This window comes from Amphimedon queenslandica, unplaced genomic scaffold, assembly GCF_000090795.2.
Source record: "Amphimedon queenslandica unplaced genomic scaffold, v1.1 AMPQUscaffold_13053, whole genome shotgun sequence".
NCBI classification, from domain to species: domain Eukaryota; kingdom Metazoa; phylum Porifera; class Demospongiae; order Haplosclerida; family Niphatidae; genus Amphimedon; species Amphimedon queenslandica.
This window is the reverse complement of record NW_003546711.1, coordinates 59,610-76,197: the sequence shown is the minus strand read 5'-3', so window position 1 is coordinate 76,197 and position 16,588 is coordinate 59,610. Positions and strand designations below refer to the sequence as shown.

Below are 16,588 nucleotides of genomic sequence, written 5' to 3'. Positions count from 1 at the left end.
TTTGATGATGTCATTTTTGTTACAAAAGAATTAGTAGCATGTTGTGACCAAGAAATGCTGACTGATTTATTCAAGAAATGCTTTAATGCTGATTACAAGGAGTCACTACCACCTTGGTTGAATGTCCTCAATCAACTAACTAACTGGATAACACAAGATTTATCAAATGTGCCAAATAGTTCAGCAACAAAGGCTGAGCTTGCAGCAAAACTGAATAAATGGAGCAGCACAAAAGATGGCAAAATCAAGGCACTGGTGAAAAGGTTGTGTGACTACAATAGCTCCAATAATTATTAATGTGACCTAGATCTAGTCATTGCTGATATGTTCTTTAATTTTTGGTAGTAAATTTTTATTAATGGTAGTGTGTATCTTTTGATTAGATTAAATTTATCCAATGCAGGCTGTATGATCTAACATTTAATGATGGCACAAAGCCTTCATAGAAGGAGCTAGCTTCTCACACTTGATGACTTTTTGTTTTTTTTACTGGTTTGACATTTTAGTTTACTCCTTGCAAAGGATTGTAGAAATTCTGAGAGTAGTGTAGCTGATTTATTCTACATCATGATCATTTTTATCATATATAGCAAGTTAAAACTAATGTGTTATTAATATCACAACAAAAATGTTAGCTGTAAACTATTTTTATATATCCATGCTGTAAATATTAAAGCTGCAGTGCACTGAATAAAGCATTGTGGGTGTGGCTCAAGTTTCAATCGATGGGAAAAAGCCCGGCATTCTGCAAAATGGATCAGAGTTATCCTTATCTGCTGCTGTTTTTGTTGCTGTCACTTGAAAGCTGTTAGTATTTTCTGTTATACTAATAGAGCTAACTTATTATTATTTGCAGGTTTTTGTGTCCCTATATCAAGTTTCTATTCATTTGGAATTGGAGGATCTGAAAGTGCTTTTACTAATAATGATGATTCGTCCACATCCTTAAGTCTTTCAAATAGCTTTATATTTTATAACCAAAGTTATAGTACTGTCTTTGTAAGTAGAATAAATACAATTATTGTGAAACTAGATCTAGATTAGACAAAGTTGAGCATAGCCTCTAGTCTCATAAGCCATATAGATATTAAAATAGGAAATGGGTTGGCCTTTGTATTAAAAATGAGAATTACTTGAAATTGCACTATCTATGTAAAATTGGAAATCTGACTTACCTTTCCTATAAGGAAGTAACATCAATCAAGAATGACCCATTAAAACCTAGTTGCAAGGGTTCATGCAATCTCCTGTAGATTTATGCTTAAAAGCACTAAAACATGAAGAGAAATGGAAAGATTCTATCCAAAATTTATCATAAATCACACATCAAAAGTCACTTGAGCATTCACAACAACAGTCAACACTAGTAAAAATAGCTCAACACCTTACTGCACAATCTATTATCAGTATAATAGTAACAGTTGATTTTACATATCTCCCTCTAGTCTACTATGTAAATGAAATTTACTCTTACTCTATACATGTATTTATACCCACTATAGATAAACAACAATGGTCTTCTTTCATTTAATGAGGCAGTTTCAGCATTCACATCTCAGCCATTTCCTTTACCTCAAACACTCATTGCTCCATTCTGGGCTGATGTAGATACACGCAGTGGAGCTGGAACAGTCTATTACAGAGAAACTAGTACTAGTGCCATTGTAAACAAAGTGGCTCGGGATGTGCTACTAGCATTTCCAGGGCAGCCTTCATTTACAGCTACATCTGTTGTAATAGTGACATGGTACAGAGTTGGATATTATAGTAGACAAAGTGACAAAGTATAATGTCATAATGAATTCTGCATAATTTCTTTCACTTAACATATAGCTTAATACATTCCAATGTGTTCTGGCTACTGATGGGAGCCGTTCCTATGTCATATTCCTTTATCTTGATAATGGTATAAATTGGGTGACTGGTGATGCAAGTGGAGGCAATGATGGCTTTGGTGGAACAGAGGCTTATGTTGGTTTTAATTCTGGAGGACAAAACTCTACATATTTTGCTGTACAAGGCTCAAGGACACCAGCAGTTGTCAATATTGAAACTACCAGCAATGTAGATGTAGCAGGACTTTGGATCTTTCAAGTCAATGAAGCTAATATTGTTACTTCTACTGTAACTGGTAAGTAACCCATTACTATTAGCACCTTTGCAATTATCATTGCAACAACCTAGTTTTGTAGCTGTAATAACAAAATTAGTAGTCACCTTGGTTGTTGCAATGATAATTGTAAATGTGCTAATAGTAATGGCTACTATCATTTTGTGGCAATAATAGTAAAAATATACCGTATAGCGGGAAATTTTTGGAGGGAATTAAATTTGGCAAATTTGGTGCTTTGATAGCCATTTGCCAAAATAAAACCCGCCATTTTGAGCCATTATATGCATGCTCAATGGTACGTGGCCACTAATTTGCCAAATTAAAACCTGCCAATCACCAAAATTTAGCAATTTGCCAAACTTAACCCCTCCAAAATTTCCCACTGTACGGTAATGGAAGAATTCTGAAGAGAGCCTTACCAAAGCAATAGTATATGATAATTGTGGTTTTGAGTATTGTTGAGGAAGAGAATAAAGATTAATTTAATTTAATTTAATTTGATAAAAATTTTACAATATTGAAACCAAAGAGTATAGTACATGTGAAATCAGAAAATGCAATTGGAATACATCATTATTGAAGGGTTGCTTGCAAGCCCTGCTGATACCCTAGAATAAGTAATAATTCTGGATGAGTAATAACAGTAATAATAAAATTTTAAGAGACAATGATCATATGAATGATTGGTGGAATGAATAAGTAATAATAATAATTAGCTGAATAATGATTGGAAATTAAAATAGTATAATAATTACAAGAGATATATGGAATGAACAATAATAATTAGTTGAGTAATAATGATGATAAAGTAAAAAACAAATTACTGCATGGTTCATCCACTTTGCCATCCATGTTGAACTTGGGGGTACAGCCACAATAGAGCTTTTAAACAACTTGTCTCTTGACTGCATGAAACATAGCTGATGTTAAGCTCAGTAATCAGTAGTCAGTGGGTGAACTGCTGAATCTCACTCACATCAGCCTAGAGCAGGTGCGAGGAGACAACTCACCCTAGACCAGGTGACATGTGACATAAGAGTGCTTGTGAAGAGTCTGTGTTTAGACCATTATGCACTTCAATAGGTGGAAGTTAATTTAAGTTAGGTCTTAATTTATTGCATATATCTATACTTGTCTATACTATATTTTGATCATTTACAAATTCATCTATCTCAATAATCATAATGATAATAATATTAATTATATGTTTGGTTTTTTTGTTTTTTCTTCTTTTGTACAGGGCCAACCCTCCCTTTTTGTCCCCTTTTTGTCTGTTTTGTGTCTTTTTGTCACCATTAAATTTGTTTTATAATAATAATGATAACAATAATAATGTTATTATTACTATTATAAGAAGAAAATGAATGCTAAAAAATTATACTAAAAAGATAAGTGACATGCTGCAAAAAAACAAAAAATATTACTACAAGCAAAAAAACATACAAAAAATGAAATGGACACAAATAAGTCAGAGAATACCATCTACAAGAGTGGGAACAAACCACAGACGAGATGCCCACATTGAGGCACTTTAATTTTTTATCGTTATTTATTTAAAAAGGAACAATAAAGCAGGTTAGGTTGAGTTATTATTATTATTATTTTGGAAGTATGACACCAGCTGATAGACAGTGACTGCTGAGTAATAGTGTTAGGATTTAATGTGTTATTAATTAAGATTTTGTGTTAAATTATCATTGTTACTATGTTTAGTATCATTATACTTATGTAATGACTTCATTTGATTTTTGTATAAAAGGAGCTTGTGCTCTATACACTTTTTCTGTCGTTTTGTTTGTTTGTCTGTAGTTCTTTGCTGTAATATAATCTTGGATCTTAACCGATCATATATCCTGCGGCAAGTGCTTTTATACCAATAATAATAATTATTATAAGAGCAATAAAAGAGAGACAGGGGAGAGACAGAGACAAAGAGAGGGAGGGAAAAGCCCTAAACATCAATGAAAAAAATCAATAGCACAAACTAACTGAAGACATAAAAGGGGGGGAGGAACCAACTAAACAAGCTAAACTAGTCACTGAAGACCATTCACCTGGGGTCAAAAGGCATCAAAGTGGCTAAGCCGCATACTGGCATTAAACCGCCAAAGAGTTATCATTATTGTTGTTATTATTATTATTATGAAAGTAATAATAGTAACAATAATAAGGTTAATACTATCATTTTAAATTGTAATATTCATTTAATAAAAATTTATATGATGGTGGGTAATTGACAACAACCCTAGTAGCCACCAAAATAATTACATGTTTTATAGTTTTATCATTCATTCCATGCAATAATTATTTGTTTTAACATAATTCTTGTAGTTAACTGCAGTGAACTAATAGTTGATTCTGAAGAGCTCTCTGTTTTTTACAACAGCACAACTTACAACAGTACAGCCACATATAGTTGTGAAAGTGGCTTCAATCTAGTTGGAGCTACTAAAAGGACTTGCTTAAATAGTGGAAATTGGAGTGGAGATCCACCATCTTGTGAAATAGGTTAGATACATACACTCTAATTTTTTAATTTTACAATTATTTTTGTAGTCAACTGCAGTGAGCTAATAGTTGATTCTGAAGAGCTCTCTGTTTCTTACAACAGCACAACTTACAACAGTACAGCCACATATAGTTGTGAAAGTGGCTTCAATCTAGTTGGAGCTACTAAAAGGACTTGCTTAAATAGTGGAAATTGGAGTGGAGATCCACCATCTTGTGAAATAGGTTAGATACATACACTCTAATTTTTTAATTTTACAATTATTTTTGTAGTCAACTGCAGTGAGCTAATAGTTGATTCTGAAGAGCTCTCTGTTTCTTACAACAGCACAACTTACAACAGTACAGCCACATATAGTTGTGAAAGTGGCTTCAATCTAGTTGGAGCTACTAAAAGGACTTGCTTAAATAGTGGAAATTGGAGTGGAGATCCACCATCTTGTGAAATAGGTTAGATACGTACACTCTAATTTTTTAATTTTACAATTATTTTTGTAGTCAACTGCAGTGAGCTAATAGTTGATTCTGGAGAGCTCTCTGTTTTTTACAACAGCACAAGTTACAACAGTACAGCCACCTATAGTTGTGAAAGTGGCTTCAATCTAGCTGGAGTTGCTGAAAGGACCTGCTTAAACAGTGGAAATTGGAGTGGAGATCCACCATCTTGTGAAATAGGTTAGATACGTACACTCTAATTTTTTAATTTTACAATTATTTTTTTGTAGTCAACTGCAGTGAGCTAATAGTTGATTCTGAAGAGCTCTCTGTTTTTTACAACAGCACAAGTTACAACAGTACAGCCACCTATAGTTGTGAAAGTGGCTTCAATCTAGCTGGAGTTGCTGAAAGGACTTGCTTAAGCAGTGGAAATTGGAGTGGAGATCCACCATTTTGCAAAATAGGTTAACTATTTATAGGCTTCAAATAAAATAACTTTCAACATTAATTCTTGTAGTCAACTGCAGTGAGCTAATAGTTGATTCTGAAGAGCTTTCTGTTTCTTACAACAGCACAAGTTACAACAGTACAGCCACCTATAGTTGTGAAAGCGGCTTCAATCTAGCTGGAGTTGCTGAAAGGACTTGCTTAAGCAGTGGAAACTGGAGTGGAGATCCACCATTTTGCAAAATAGGTTAACTATTTATAGGCTTCAAATAAAATAACTTTCAACATTAATTCTTGTAGTCAACTGCAGTGAGCTAATAGTTGATTCTGAAGAGCTCTCTGTTTCTTACAACAGCACAAGTTACAACAGTACAGCCACCTATAGTTGTGAAAGCGGCTTCAATCTAGCTGGAGTTGCTGAAAGGACTTGCTTAAGCAGTGGAAACTGGAGTGGAGATCCACCATCTTGCGAAATAGGTTAGATGCATAAACTCTATTTCTTTAATTTTACAATTATTTTTTGTAGTCAACTGCAGTGAGCTAATAGTTGATTCTGAAGAGCTTTCTGTTTCTTACAACAGCACAAGTTACAACAGTACAGCCACCTATAGTTGTGAAAGCGGCTTCAATCTAGCTGGAGTTGCTGAAAGGACTTGCTTAAGCAGTGGAAACTGGAGTGGAGATCCACCATCTTGCGAAATAGGTTAGATGCATAAACTCTATTTCTTTAATTTTACAATTATTTTTTGTAGTCAACTGCAGTGAGCTAATAGTTGATTCTGAAGAGCTCTCTGTTTTTTACAACAGCACAAGTTACAACAGTACAGCCACCTATAGTTGTGAAAGTGGCTTCAATCTAGCTGGAGTTGCTGAAAGGACTTGCTTAAGCAGTGGAAATTGGAGTGGAGATCCACCATTTTGCAAAATAGGTTAACTATTTATAGGCTTCAAATAAAATAACTTTCAACATCAATTCTTGTAGTCAACTGCAGTGAGCTAATAGTTGATTCTGAAGAGCTTTCTGTTTCTTACAACAGCACAAGTTACAACAGTACAGCCACCTATAGTTGTGAAAGCGGCTTCAATCTAGCTGGAGTTGCTGAAAGGACTTGCTTAAGCAGTGGAAATTGGAGTCGAGACCCACCATACTGTCAGATTGGTTAGTTACTTGTATTTCATTTTTATAATTCTTCTCAAAACATTTTTATAGTTAATTGCAGTGAACTAATAGTTGAGACTAATGCATTTGGAGGACTCTCTGTTTCTTATTCATCAAACTCTAGATCATACAATAGTACAGCTACTTATAGCTGTGACGATGGCTACAGTTTAACTGGAACTTTCATTAGGACCTGCTTAAGCAGTGGAAATTGGAGTGGAGATCCACCATCTTGCGAAATAGGTTAGCTACTTACAGGCTTCAAATATATTAAATTTACTTGTAACATTAATTTTGTAGTCCACTGCAGTGAGCTAATAGTTGACTCTGAGGAGCTCACTGTTTCTTACAACAGCACAAGTTACAACAGTACAGCCACCTATAGTTGTGAAAGTGGCTTCAATCTAGCTGGAGTTGCTGAAAGGACTTGCTTAAGCAGTGGAAACTGGAGTGGAGATCCACCGTCTTGCGAAATAGGTTAGATGCGTAAACTCTAATTCTTTAATTTTACAATTATTTTTTGTAGTCAACTGCAGTGAGCTAATAGTTGATTCTGAAGAGCTCTCTGTTTTTTACAACAGCACAAGTTACAACAGTACAGCCACCTATAGTTGTGAAAGTGGCTTCAATCTAGCTGGAGTTGCTGAAAGGACCTGCTTAAGCAGTGGAAATTGGAGTGGAGATCCACCATTTTGCAAAATAGGTTAACTATTTATAGGCTTCAAATAAAATAACTTTCAACATTAATTCTTGTAGTCAACTGCAATGAGCTAATAGTTGATTCTGAAGAGCTCTCTGTTTCTTACAACAGCACAAGTTACAACAGTACAGCCACCTATAGTTGTGAAAGTGGCTTCAATCTAGTTGGATTTGCTGAAAGGACCTGCTTAAGCAGTGGAAATTGGAGTCGAGACCCACCATACTGTCAGATTGGTTAGTTACTTGTATTTCATTTTTATAATTCTTCTCAAAACATTTTTATAGTTAATTGCAGTGAACTAATAGTTGAGTCTAATGCATTTGGAAGACTCTCTGTTTCTTATTCATCAAACTCTAGATCATACAATAGTACAGCTACATATAGCTGTGAAGATGGCTACAGTTTAACTGGAGTTTCCATCAGGACTTGCTTAAGCAGTGGGAATTGGAGTGGAGATCCACCATCTTGTGAAATAGGTTAGATACATACACTCTACAGTATGGCGCTTTAATTTGGCAGAGTTTTATTTTGGCAAATGGCAGTTTGCAAGCAGAATCCCCAATATTAAAACCGCCAATCATTAATGCGCATTCTCAGTAATGCACCTGTACACAAAAATCACCAAATTAAAAACCGCCAATTGCAATTTTACAGCAAAATGACCAAATAAAGCGCCGCCAAAATAAAGTGCTATATGGTATTTCTTTAACTTTACAATTAATTTTTGTAGTCCACTGCAGTGAGCTAATAGTTGATTCTGAAGAGCTCTCTGTTTCTTACAACAGCACAAGTTACAACAGTACAGCCACCTATAGTTGTGAAAGTGGCTTCAATCTAGCTGGAGTGGCTGAAAGGACCTGCTTAAGCAGTGGAAATTGGAGTGAAGACCCACCATACTGTCAGATTGGTTAGCTACTTGTATTTCATTCTTATTGTATAATAATTCTTAAAACATTTTTATAGTTAATTGCAGTGAACTAATAGTTGAGACTAATGCATTTGGAGGACTCTCTGTTTCTTATTCATCAAACTCTAGATCATACAATAGTACAGCTACTTATAGCTGTGAAGATGGCTACAGTTTAACTGGAATTTTCATTAGGACCTGCTTAAGCAGTGGAAATTGGAGTGGAGATCCACCATCTTGCGAAATAGGTTAGCTACTTACAGGCTTCAAATATATTAAATTTACTTGTAACATTAATTTTGTAGTCCACTGCAGTGAGCTAATAGTTGACTCTGAAGAGCTCTCTGTTTCTTACAACAGCACAAGTTACAACAGTACAGCCACCTATAGTTGTGAAAGTGGCTTCAATCTAGCTGGAGTGGCTGAAAGGACCTGCTTAAGCAGTGGAAATTGGAGTGGAGACCCACCATACTGTCAGATTGGTTAGCTAATTGTATTTCATTTTTATAATTGTTTTTAAAACATTTTTATAGTTAATTGCAGTGAACTAATGGTTGAATCAAATGCATTTGGAGGACTTTCTGTTTCTTTTTCCTCAAACTCTAGATCTTACAATAGTACAGCTACTTACAGCTGTGAAGATGGCTACAGTTTAATTGGAGTTTCCGTCAGGACTTGCTTAAGCAGTGGAAATTGGAGTGGAGATCCACCATTTTGCAAAATAGGTTAACTATTTATAGGCTTCAAATAAATTAACTTTCAACATTAATTCTTGTAGTCAACTGCAGTAAGCTAATTGTTGATTCTGAAGAGCTCTCTGTTTTTTACAACAGCACAAGTTACAACAGTACAGCCACATATAGTTGTGTAAGTGGCTTCAATCTAGCTGGAGTTGCTGAAAGGACTTGCTTAAGCAGTGGAAACTGGAGTGGAGATCCACCATCTTGCGAAATAGGTTAGATACATGCATACACTCTCTTTCTTTAATTTTACTATTAATATTTTTTTAGTCAACTGCAGTGAGCTAATAGTTGATTCTGAAGAGCTCTCTGTTTCTTACAACAGCACAAGTTACAACAGTACAGCCACCTATAGTTGTGAAAGTGGCTTCAATCTAGTTGGAGTTGCTGAAAAGACCTGCTTAAGCAGTGGAAATTGGAGTGGAGATCCACCATACTGTCAGATTGGTTAGCTATGTATTTCATTCTTATTATATAATAATTCTTAAAACATTTTTATAGTTAATTGCAGTGAACTAATAGTTGAGTCGAATGCATTTGGAGGACTCTCTGTTTCTTATTCCTCAAACTCTAGATCATACAATAGTACAGCTATTTATAGCTGTGAAAAAGGCTTCAGTTTAACTGGAGTTTCCATCAGGACCTGCTTAAGCAGTGGAAATTGGAGTGGAGATCCACCATTTTGCAAAATAGGTTAGCTGCTCATTCTAGTTTCTTCAAAATTGCTTAAAACATGCTTGCAGTTAACTGCAGTGAGCTAATGGTTGAGTCAAACGCATATGGAGGACTTTCTGTTTCATTGAGCAGCTCAAATTTTAACAGTACAGCTACTTATAGCTGTACATATGAAGGATATGTACTGGTTGGTAATGGAGTAAGAACATGTCAAGCTAATGGAAATTGGTCAGAAGCTGAACCAAATTGCGAAAGTAATTTTCATTGGACTACTTTATTGTGTATAATTCTATCTCATTAGTTACTGCAATAAATCTTAATGGAGCATCAAATGAATCAAGTATAATAATAAGTTGGGATTTACCTTGTCAATTAAGGAATATGACAAAAGATCGCATGGTCAACAACTATACTGTTATGGTGACTGATATAGCTACTGGTGAATATTTTATAATTATTGCTACCAAGATACCAGTTGTTTTGAGCAATTTAAGTTTAAACACTAATTATTCTATCAGGATAGCAGTGTTTACAAATAAACTGGGCCCATTTTCAGACTATCCTCTGTACATTTCAACACATCTCACAGGTACATAATCTTCCTAGTTGTTATAATTATTAGTATTTAATACTTTATGCAGCACCAACTCACCCAGCTTTTGATTTGAACATAAACTCATCATCTCCAACCTCTTTCATGATATCTTGGACTCCTCCTATGCTGGATTACTTGAATGGTCCTAACATCACATATGTTATACTAGTTACATCAGCAAACAGTTCTTTTAATTACACCAGCAATACTAATTATGCAATCATTGCTGGACTCCAGCCATTTACTACATACTGGTGTAGAGTAGCAGTTAGAAACAATGCTGGAATGGGTCCATATTCACTAAGCATTGAGATCAAAACACTAGAAGATGGTTAGTCAATACCTTTTGAATATTTATATATTCTTTAACAACTAGTACCTTCAAGTGCTCCTGTCAATGTTATTTTCATCTTTATTAATGCCAGGACACTTCTTGTACAGTGGGGCTTAATCCCATTGTCAAATCGTAATGGTATTATCATGTATTATGAAATTTTAGTCATTGTCGGGGAAAAAACTTATATTTATAAGACATCTGAGAGGAACATTACAATTGAAAATCTCCAACCATCATATACTTATAATATCTCTGTTGCTGCCTTTACTAATGGTAGAGGTCCTTTCAGTGAACCTATTAGCATTACCATGCCTGATGATGGTAGGACATTTTATGTTGTATAATTATCACATTCCCTTTTACAGTGCCAAGTGGAAGGCCTCAGTCACTAAGTCTTGCATCAGCAGGAGCTACTAGTCTTAGCATTAGTTGGAATCCTCCAGATGAGGAAGACAGAAATGGAAATATCAATGAGTATATTGTTAATGTTACTAATACAGACACGCTAGTTACAACTCAGTTTACTACTGCTAATAATGACTTCAGTATTGTTGACTTGAATCCAGATACAACGTACAGTCTGAGTGTTGCTGCCAGAAATGCTAATGGAACTGGTCCTTTCACTCAATCACTACTGACAAAAACTGGTCAATCAGGTAAACACTACTAATTACATTGTTACCAAATTTATTATTATCTATTTTACAATTATTAGCTCCCAGTCAACCTCGCCATTTGAAAGCTACTGCCATCGGTTCATCAAGTATACTGTTAGCTTGGGAGTCCCCTTCTAATCCTAATGGTGATATTACAGCATATTATATTAATATAACTGATGAATCAACCAGCACTGTTGTAATGCAAGAAACTAGTAATATCACATATGTCATTATTACTGATCTCAGCCCAAACAATACTTATCGTTGTCATGTGGCAGCTGCTACAACTTATATTGGTCAAGTCTCTGAATATGTTTTTGTTAACACAGAGGAAGATGGTAAGATAAAATGCAAAATGAATACAATAATTCTATTTTTAATGCACACAGTTCCCACAGCTGCACCATTATCAGTCTTGCCTATAGCGATTGATTCAACAATGATATCTATCTCATGGTCACCTCCAAATATAAATACAACTAATGGTGTCATTCGTTATTATAAAGTCTCCATTATTAATATTGCAACTGGATCAGAGCAAACCCTTACTACAGCCAATTCTCACCTTACAATACTCATGCTGACCCCATTTACTGCATACAGTGTGAGGGTAGCTGCTTTTACTATTGGCACTGGGCCATATAGTAGACCAATTAATGTTACAACAGCCGAAGATAGTAAGTTAAATATTACATTGATGATACACTTACTATTATTGCTTTTTCCAGTCCCAAGTGATGCACCGAAAAACTTTGATGCCACCACCAATGGGTCCAATTTCCTCATTTTGAAATGGTTCCCTCCTAACACTCCTAATGGAATAATCAAATATTACCAGATAACATTATTGGATCAGACCAACAGCACTGTATTTCATTTCAATACTACAGAGTTTGAGTTTACTATCAATAATTTGCTGTATTTCACTAAATACACATGTTATGTGTCTGCATTTACAGTTGCTGCTGGGCCTGCTGCTATGTTGACTATTATGACACAAGAAAGTGGTAATTACCTATGAATTATTTAGTCGAAATGATGTATTTATACATAGATATTAGAGCATATCTAATATAATTTACTCTATTTAGTATATTTAATATCATTCATTTACTTTATTATCTATGATTTATACTAATTTTTTGATTACAATTTTTAGCGCCAAGCAGCCCTCCAACCAGTATAATGCTGAAAAGTGTCAATTATACCTCAATAAATGTGTCATGGAGTCCTCCGGCTGTGCCTAATGGATTAATTCACATGTACATCATTAGAATCAGTAATGGTCTGTTAGTGATTGATTATAATTCAACTGAAGAGTACATGCTTATCACTGGATTGATGCCTAATCAAAATTACTCTGTATCTTTAGCAGCAGTTACCATTGATATAGGACCATTCTCAACTAATCTGGTTATTACACTCCAAGAAAAAGGTATTTAATGGTAGCCCAAATTATTTGTTATAGTATTCCTTTTAGTTGCTACTGATCCTCCTACTGGTTTATGCAATGAGTTAAATGGTAGCAATTTAACTTTGCACTGGCTGCCACCTCCTGATGGCTCAGTTGACGGAATTATCAGTGGGTATAGAATCAATTGCACTGGAGAAAATGGGCACTTTATATCGAAGACAGTATCAATGACAAGAGTTTCTGTTGATCTTGAAAAGGGCACATATTACACTTGTATGGTGTGTATTTTGACGTCTGCTGGCTGTGGCCCTGCAGCAGTTAACTACATCAATACATATTCTGGATGTAAGTAAAAATGATGATTTTATGATAGTAAATATTGGTTTATAATAGTTCCTGTTGGGCCTCCTCAATCATTGAGTGTCAATACTACAGACCTATCAATACTGATAGACTGGGAGGCTCCATCTGATCCATTGAACATCATAACATCATATGCTATCACATATCAGTTACTTGATACTCCAGTGTCTCTGGCAGTGCCTCGTCCTGTAGCAACAGTGTCTGGTATAACGGATACAATGTATTTATTGGAATTAGTTTTATCAGCATCTTCGTACAACATAACAGTTTATGCTAATACTTCTAATGGGACTGGAATAGAGAGTGAGCCAATAGCCATAACAACGGAGAAATCAGGTACACATATGCAAATTGTTTTAACCTATAGCAAAACTAAGAAGCATTTTTTGCATCGACTATACCCTATGCATAGCCTTAAGCCATAAGTTGAATACTATGGGCAAAAATAATTGAATATTTTGTACCATAGGGTGCCTTTTTTCAAGGGCTATATATTCCGCAGATTTAATCGATTTTGTTGCTATTTGCAAAAAATTAATTAAATCAAAAAATTAAATCAAATTAATTGTTTATGGGTGTGGAATTGGGATAAAAATTGCAAAATTTAATACAGCAAAATATACAGCCGCTAAATTTATAGCCCTCAACAAAGGTGCCCTATGGTATGTGTATAATTTTTAATGGATCTAATTGTTTAATTTTTTATGGATCTAATTGTTTAATTTTTTATGTTTAGGTACTCTTTTAAATTTTATGTGTTCCGCTGCCAGCTCTACAGACATTAATTGTTCATGGGAAAATTTATCAAATGATGACTATCAGCTTCATTACTCCATCCTCCCCAGTTTCAACTATTACACAAACAATGAAGGTACTATCAATGAGGGACGTATTCATGACTTGAAGCCATATGTTGGATATGTAATTTCACTCCAATTGTCTAATACCAATCTAGTGAACACCGTTGTTTTAACACAACCTGAAAGTAAATGAATCAATTATATACTGTGTTTATTTATTAATACCTTTTCACATGATAGTTCCCACTGCTTCTGTTGAAGATATATCATTCAATGTATTATCTCCAGATTCTTTTACTTTATCATGGAAACTACCTCCTAAAAATGAGTGGAAAGGAATAATTGAAAATTTTATAATTAAAGCGGTACCTATAAAATCAATAGGAGAAAATGCAGAGATTAACATTACATCACTCAGGCCAAAAGATGTTGAAATTACTGTAGCCCCTCGTGCTAATAATCCTGATCCAAGCTTAGCAATGGAGCCATTTGCAAGAGAAGAAGTGATAGTTAGTAATCTGGAGCCTGATTTTGAATACTCTTTGACAATATCTATTGATAATGCTGCTGGGAGGGGTCCATCTTCATCTCCACTTAACATAAGCATGCCTGAAGCAGGTATGGATAATTACATATACTTATTGCATAGTTGTTAACTATTGCTTATATAGCTCCTAGCGGTCGTCCACTTAACCTAGTGCTTTCAAATGTTCAACAAACATCATTCACTGCCACTTGGTTGCCACCAAATTTAATAGAAAGGAATGGAAGAATAATTAGTTACATGGTGCAAGTGACTAGATTCAATCTACTTCAAACAAGATCATTTGAAACACAGGACACCCGCATATTTTTACAAGGTAGATCTATAAATGTGATTTTATAAATAATAAGACTTGTAACAATAGGTTATTATCCATATGAACATATCATGATAAAGGTAGCTGCTAGAACATCAGTTGGACTGGGACCATATTCTTCTGTACTTGCCTTTAATACAAATGAAAATGGTATTTAGTTGCTACTAAATCTGTGTAATATTAATTTATATCATTTATTTTGCTGTGTAGTTCCAAGTGTACCAGTATCATTCAGTGGAACTGTTATTGGCAGTGATCAAGTCATATTGAGCTGGGATATGCCTCAAACCACTGATGGTGTCATATCTCAATATCAAGTTATATACTCTGGATACACAATAGCTTCTAATGTAAGCAAAAAGTGTTTAGAATCCAACAAATAAACTTTTTATGCAGATACCAGCTATTGGACCAATACAAATAAATGTGCCCGTGAACCACCTTCAGTTGTTTCGTCTAAGAAACGGATTGGTTTATCACTTTTCAGTAATTGTAATTTTTTCTATATACAATATGAGCTTTAATATTATAGGTGAGGGCTGAGAATACTGCAGGATATGGTCCCAATGCTACCACTATAATAGTACTGGATGATAATATTGGTGAACTAGTTGGTGCAACTAGAGATGTATCTGGAGTTGATGGTAGAATGATAGCTGTGTCTGTTCTAGCAGGACTGTTTGGTTTACTTTTGTGTCTGTTTTTAAGTATTGGATTGATATGCTGCTTGTGTGCAAGGATGAGGCAGAAAAAGAGAGAAAAGTAAGTCAATCAAATTTTGATTTTGCTTTGCTTCAACAGTGACTCAAATCACTATGAAAGTAATAAGATGCACATAAATGGTAACACTGAAATAAAAGAAATGTAAGTGTCAAAATTACTGTTTAATGAACTATACCATTATAATTATCAGATCATTTGCTAATATAAAAGATGCATCTCAGAATGAAGCTGGCTCTCGGCAGACAAACATGTCAAGGTATTGAAGTTGCCTTGATTCATAATTGCAATTTTATCTTTAGTAGTGATAATCAACATGTTTATGATGAGCCAAATATAAAATTAACTACATCGACTGTGTAAGTTAAATTTGTTGTCGCACCACTCCCATGCATTGCTGAGTTCATTCATGGTTCATTTCTAGGGCTGCTAGTAATGATTATGATACTGTAACTAGCCCAACTGTGGTAAAAATATTACAGATTGTAAAATAATTTTACTATAAACTTTTATAGAAGCGTATCTCACCTGAAGATACAAGGGAGGTCAATTTGTGACAAGTTTTTTGATATAAAACATTGCTAATTATATTTTTGTGTGCAAATATATATATTTTTAAATTGTGCTGCTAGTTTAGTAGTAGATTTATAGATCTACTAGTTTTGCAAGATGTTTTTTTTTCATTTTTGTTGTACAAATATCTCAACTACTCATCTATTGTAATACTGCCCAAGTTTATGGTTAGCCAAATAGGATTTAAATTAGGTTATCAGTTTAAAGATGCTGATAATCTACTTTCCAATCATATCACTCTTGTGGGCATGATCTTGAAAAACATGCACATGCACTACATGTATTTTTTATACACTAGACTATAACATTGGCATTTCATTGTCTCATTAGTATTTAGTAATGATGTCAAAAAGGAAGGCAATCATTCTATAAAACTCAAAACAATGCATTTTATTACAACACCCATTGAAAATATCACTAGGGTGAATGTAAACATTGAAGGGGCGAGCCATCAATTCACATTGTTTGATAAGAAGATTAAAATAGCCTGCATGCATATTCAGACCCCAGCCTCATGGCCGGGGTCTGAACAGGGCAAACACACCAGTTAACACAACCAAAATAACCCAGTAAAAGAGAC

General features: G+C 34.6%; 2 protein-coding genes across 15 annotated transcripts in view; both read left to right on the top strand.

Moving 5' to 3' along the window:
* LOC109585507 (uncharacterized) overlaps positions 1 to 384 on the top strand; it is a 1,440-nt gene extending 1,056 nt beyond the window's left edge. The window contains exon 4 of the mRNA XM_020001633.1: positions 10 to 384. Coding sequence (XP_019857192.1) covers positions 10 to 297 — 288 coding nt within the window. The 3' untranslated portion in view covers positions 298 to 384. The remainder of the gene's footprint in view (positions 1 to 9) is intronic.
* Positions 385 to 607: 223 nt separating this feature from the next.
* LOC100638611 (uncharacterized) lies at positions 608 to 16,148 on the top strand. Of its 14 annotated transcripts, none has more exons than XM_020001620.1 (49): positions 608 to 807; positions 857 to 999; positions 1,503 to 1,784; positions 1,834 to 2,131; positions 4,445 to 4,621; positions 4,670 to 4,846; positions 4,895 to 5,071; positions 5,120 to 5,296; positions 5,347 to 5,523; positions 5,577 to 5,753; positions 5,807 to 5,983; positions 6,033 to 6,209; positions 6,259 to 6,435; positions 6,489 to 6,665; positions 6,717 to 6,908; positions 6,966 to 7,142; positions 7,192 to 7,368; positions 7,422 to 7,598; positions 7,650 to 7,841; positions 8,096 to 8,272; positions 8,329 to 8,520; positions 8,578 to 8,754; positions 8,806 to 8,997; positions 9,051 to 9,227; positions 9,283 to 9,459; positions 9,514 to 9,705; positions 9,756 to 9,941; positions 9,989 to 10,276; positions 10,329 to 10,613; positions 10,659 to 10,940; positions 10,985 to 11,275; positions 11,335 to 11,616; positions 11,668 to 11,955; positions 12,007 to 12,285; positions 12,438 to 12,713; positions 12,759 to 13,037; positions 13,086 to 13,391; positions 13,792 to 14,040; positions 14,096 to 14,473; positions 14,527 to 14,715; positions 14,764 to 14,865; positions 14,926 to 15,065; positions 15,112 to 15,201; positions 15,248 to 15,477; positions 15,538 to 15,579; positions 15,629 to 15,694; positions 15,741 to 15,794; positions 15,860 to 15,902; positions 15,951 to 16,148. In XM_020001620.1, exons 1-49 carry the CDS (start codon positions 726 to 728, stop codon positions 15,990 to 15,992), a joined length of 9,441 nt encoding a protein of 3,146 aa, XP_019857179.1. In that variant the 5' UTR covers positions 608 to 725; the 3' UTR covers positions 15,993 to 16,148. The 14 variants fall into 14 exon arrangements, with proteins under 14 accessions (XP_019857179.1, XP_019857178.1, XP_019857183.1 ...); XM_020001619.1 differs by having other exon boundaries at positions 15,738 to 15,794; XM_020001624.1 differs by lacking the exon at positions 5,347 to 5,523 and having other exon boundaries at positions 15,738 to 15,794.
* Positions 16,149 to 16,588: the final 440 nt, after the last annotated feature.

Excerpts from the sequence above, each read along its gene's own strand:
- LOC100638611 (XM_020001619.1), top strand. The coding sequence starts at position 726 with ATGGGAAAAAGCCCGGCATTCTGCAAAATGGATCAGAGTTATCCTTAT. Across the intron at positions 4,847-4,894 it reads TCCACCATCTTGTGAAATAG|TCAACTGCAGTGAGCTAATA; the intron begins GTTAGATACATA and ends TTATTTTTGTAG. Across the intron at positions 10,277-10,328 it reads CATTTCAACACATCTCACAG|CACCAACTCACCCAGCTTTT; the intron begins GTACATAATCTT and ends TACTTTATGCAG.